Raw genomic sequence first — 2326 nt, forward strand, 5'->3', positions numbered from 1 at the left:
GTGCAAGATATCAAAGATCCCTACAGGATCTCCCCTGGATGCTCCTCTAAATGCCCTCTAAGTTCTACCCCCCCCCCGGTTGCTTTGAAGTTTGGTAAACATTTAGATTGAGCTGAGACAGTCTGTCTGGAAACGTAGCCACAAATCGCCATAAACCGCCATGAACTGCTTGAAAGTTTGTGCCAGTTAACCTGCCACGAACTTCGGTTTGCAAACCACGAACCAGCCAAAATTCATCATGAACTTTCATTTGTGAGCCAGTTCGTACCCATCCCTAGCTAGGATTTGAGTACGGTCGTAATGCCAAGTACAAGAATTGTTGATTTAAGTGGAGAGGGATCAGCAAAGGAGCTGATGTGAAACTGCAAGACGTGAAAGTTCCACAGAGCTGACATCTTTGCATTCTTTGGTTTTCTACATGCATGTAAGGGGGAGTAACATGGGAAGAAGCTGCATGAATCTAGATGCTTGGGCAGGAAGGCGCGAACAGAATTGTGTGTGAGAAGGTGATTTCATGGAGACTGTGAATGAGGTTTTATAGCGTACCCATGAATTCTGTATTTGCACAGCTGCTGATTGGGTACAGATTCTGGCCAGGACAATCCTGCTGCATCACCAAGATGAACAAGGAGAACATTCAAAGCTTGGATGCTATCGTTAAAGCTTTCCAACAAGTTCAGGTGAGGTCAACCAGGAGGCATCACCTTTGCGATTGCAGGGAGCATCCATTGAGAAACAGATGTCTCCATGATAAGGGAACACTTGAATGGAACCCCCAAACATTTTGTGCCCCAAGGCTCAATAAGGTCAGGGTCTAAGGATCTCTGTTCTACACTAAAGAAACAAACCAAGGAGAAAGTTAGACTAGAGATTTCTCCTTAGCATCTATTTTCTATGTGCACAGAATTCTTAACGGGGGGGGGGGGCACACACATCCAACTTGCAGTCTGAAGGGATACACAGTGCATTCCTAAAGAGAATTACACCCTTCCAAGACCATTGACTTAAAATGAACTCAGGCAAGGGTACCTCTGTTTAGGATTGCATTGACAGCTTCAGAACCATTAGCCCACATGATCTATTTGTGTGGACTAACTCTACTGAAAGTAACCAGATGGGGAAGTTCATAAGCAGGGCACCACGGCAACAGCCAATCCTCTGTCCTTAATCCTCAGCATCTGGAGGCAGTGGATTTACTGCTGAAACATGAACAATTGGGCTTCTGGGCATCATGACACTACTATCTAGTTCTTTTTGATTATCCTGAAGAGGAGCTAGAGGAAGGGGCAGGGCGTGCCGAGTTTACGAGAGCCCCCCACAGGATGACAGAGGTTTCCACTTTAATATTCTCTAACAGATGGCTTATCCTTCTCTCCTCAAAACCAGCCCAAACGAAAACATCCGATATCTCTTCTGAAGGGTACAGAGCCATGAGAACAATTCTGGCTCTGTATAATAGATAGAGATAGCAACCGGGTGCTGCCAGGTCATGTTCTGAGAATGCAACCTTTTCCTTTTCTCCTTTAGTCCAAGCCTCTTACACCCCGTCACCAGCAGACTGAGGAGGAGGAAAAAGAGCTCCCTGTCGTCCTGACCGATCGCTCTCTCCTGAGCACCACAGTTAACATCCTCTGCAGCAGCGTTCCCATCTACTGGGCTTAGAGGAGAGGTGGGTGACAAGCAGGTCTGACAGATATAAAGGCCCACAACCAGAACTTACCCATTGACTACTACCACACAAAAAAACTCTCGTCGTCACAGTGTTCCTGTCTGAAAGATTCCTGCAATGACTCTTAGGGCGCCTCTCTTCCTACACAATTCTAAAGCCTTTCACTGGGGTCTTATTTCTGGGTATGAATTTAATTAATCCCCCACCAAATGCAAAATCTCTCCCAGCATGGAGGCCCAAGCTACATGATCAGCAGAGTCACGTTGCCCAATGATACCACTTCAGACTGGAAATGGGAGTTTAAGTGCTTGAGTGCTTCCCCTGTATAAAAAATACACACACAAGTGGCATATCTGGGCTTTGAATGGCAGTTACGGAGCTGGGATATTTTGTTGATATCAGGAAATACTCAGACATTCAGACCTCCCCCCAGTTTGAAGTGGCCCAGTCCAGCATCAGTTAAGGCAGCTGAACATGTACCATGTTGTTGTTCTGTTATAACATTGTTCTGTTATAGCATTGTACTGGTGTTGTTCTGTTATAACATCTTCAGAACACCATCTTGGTTTTATGATTCGGAGTGAGTATTGGAGCACCGATATTTTTAATAACTGTATTATGTTGTATTATTGTATTTTTATACTGTTCTTACTGTTT

General features: G+C 45.0%; 1 protein-coding gene across 1 annotated transcript in view; it reads left to right on the forward strand.

Annotated features, from left to right (window-relative positions):
* SFTPC (surfactant protein C) overlaps nucleotides 1–1662 on the forward strand; it is an 8533-nt gene extending 6871 nt beyond the window's left edge. Inside the window, exons 4-5 of the mRNA XM_015421074.1 lie at nucleotides 570–680; nucleotides 1528–1662. Of these exons, the coding sequence (XP_015276560.1) occupies nucleotides 570–680; nucleotides 1528–1662 (246 nt within the window). The remainder of the gene's footprint in view (nucleotides 1–569; nucleotides 681–1527) is intronic.
* Nucleotides 1663–2326: the final 664 nt, after the last annotated feature.

The sequence above is a fragment of the Gekko japonicus genome, unplaced genomic scaffold (genome assembly GCF_001447785.1).
Source record: "Gekko japonicus isolate JY-2015 unplaced genomic scaffold, Gekko_japonicus_V1.1 scaffold13, whole genome shotgun sequence".
NCBI classification, from domain to species: domain Eukaryota; kingdom Metazoa; phylum Chordata; class Lepidosauria; order Squamata; family Gekkonidae; genus Gekko; species Gekko japonicus.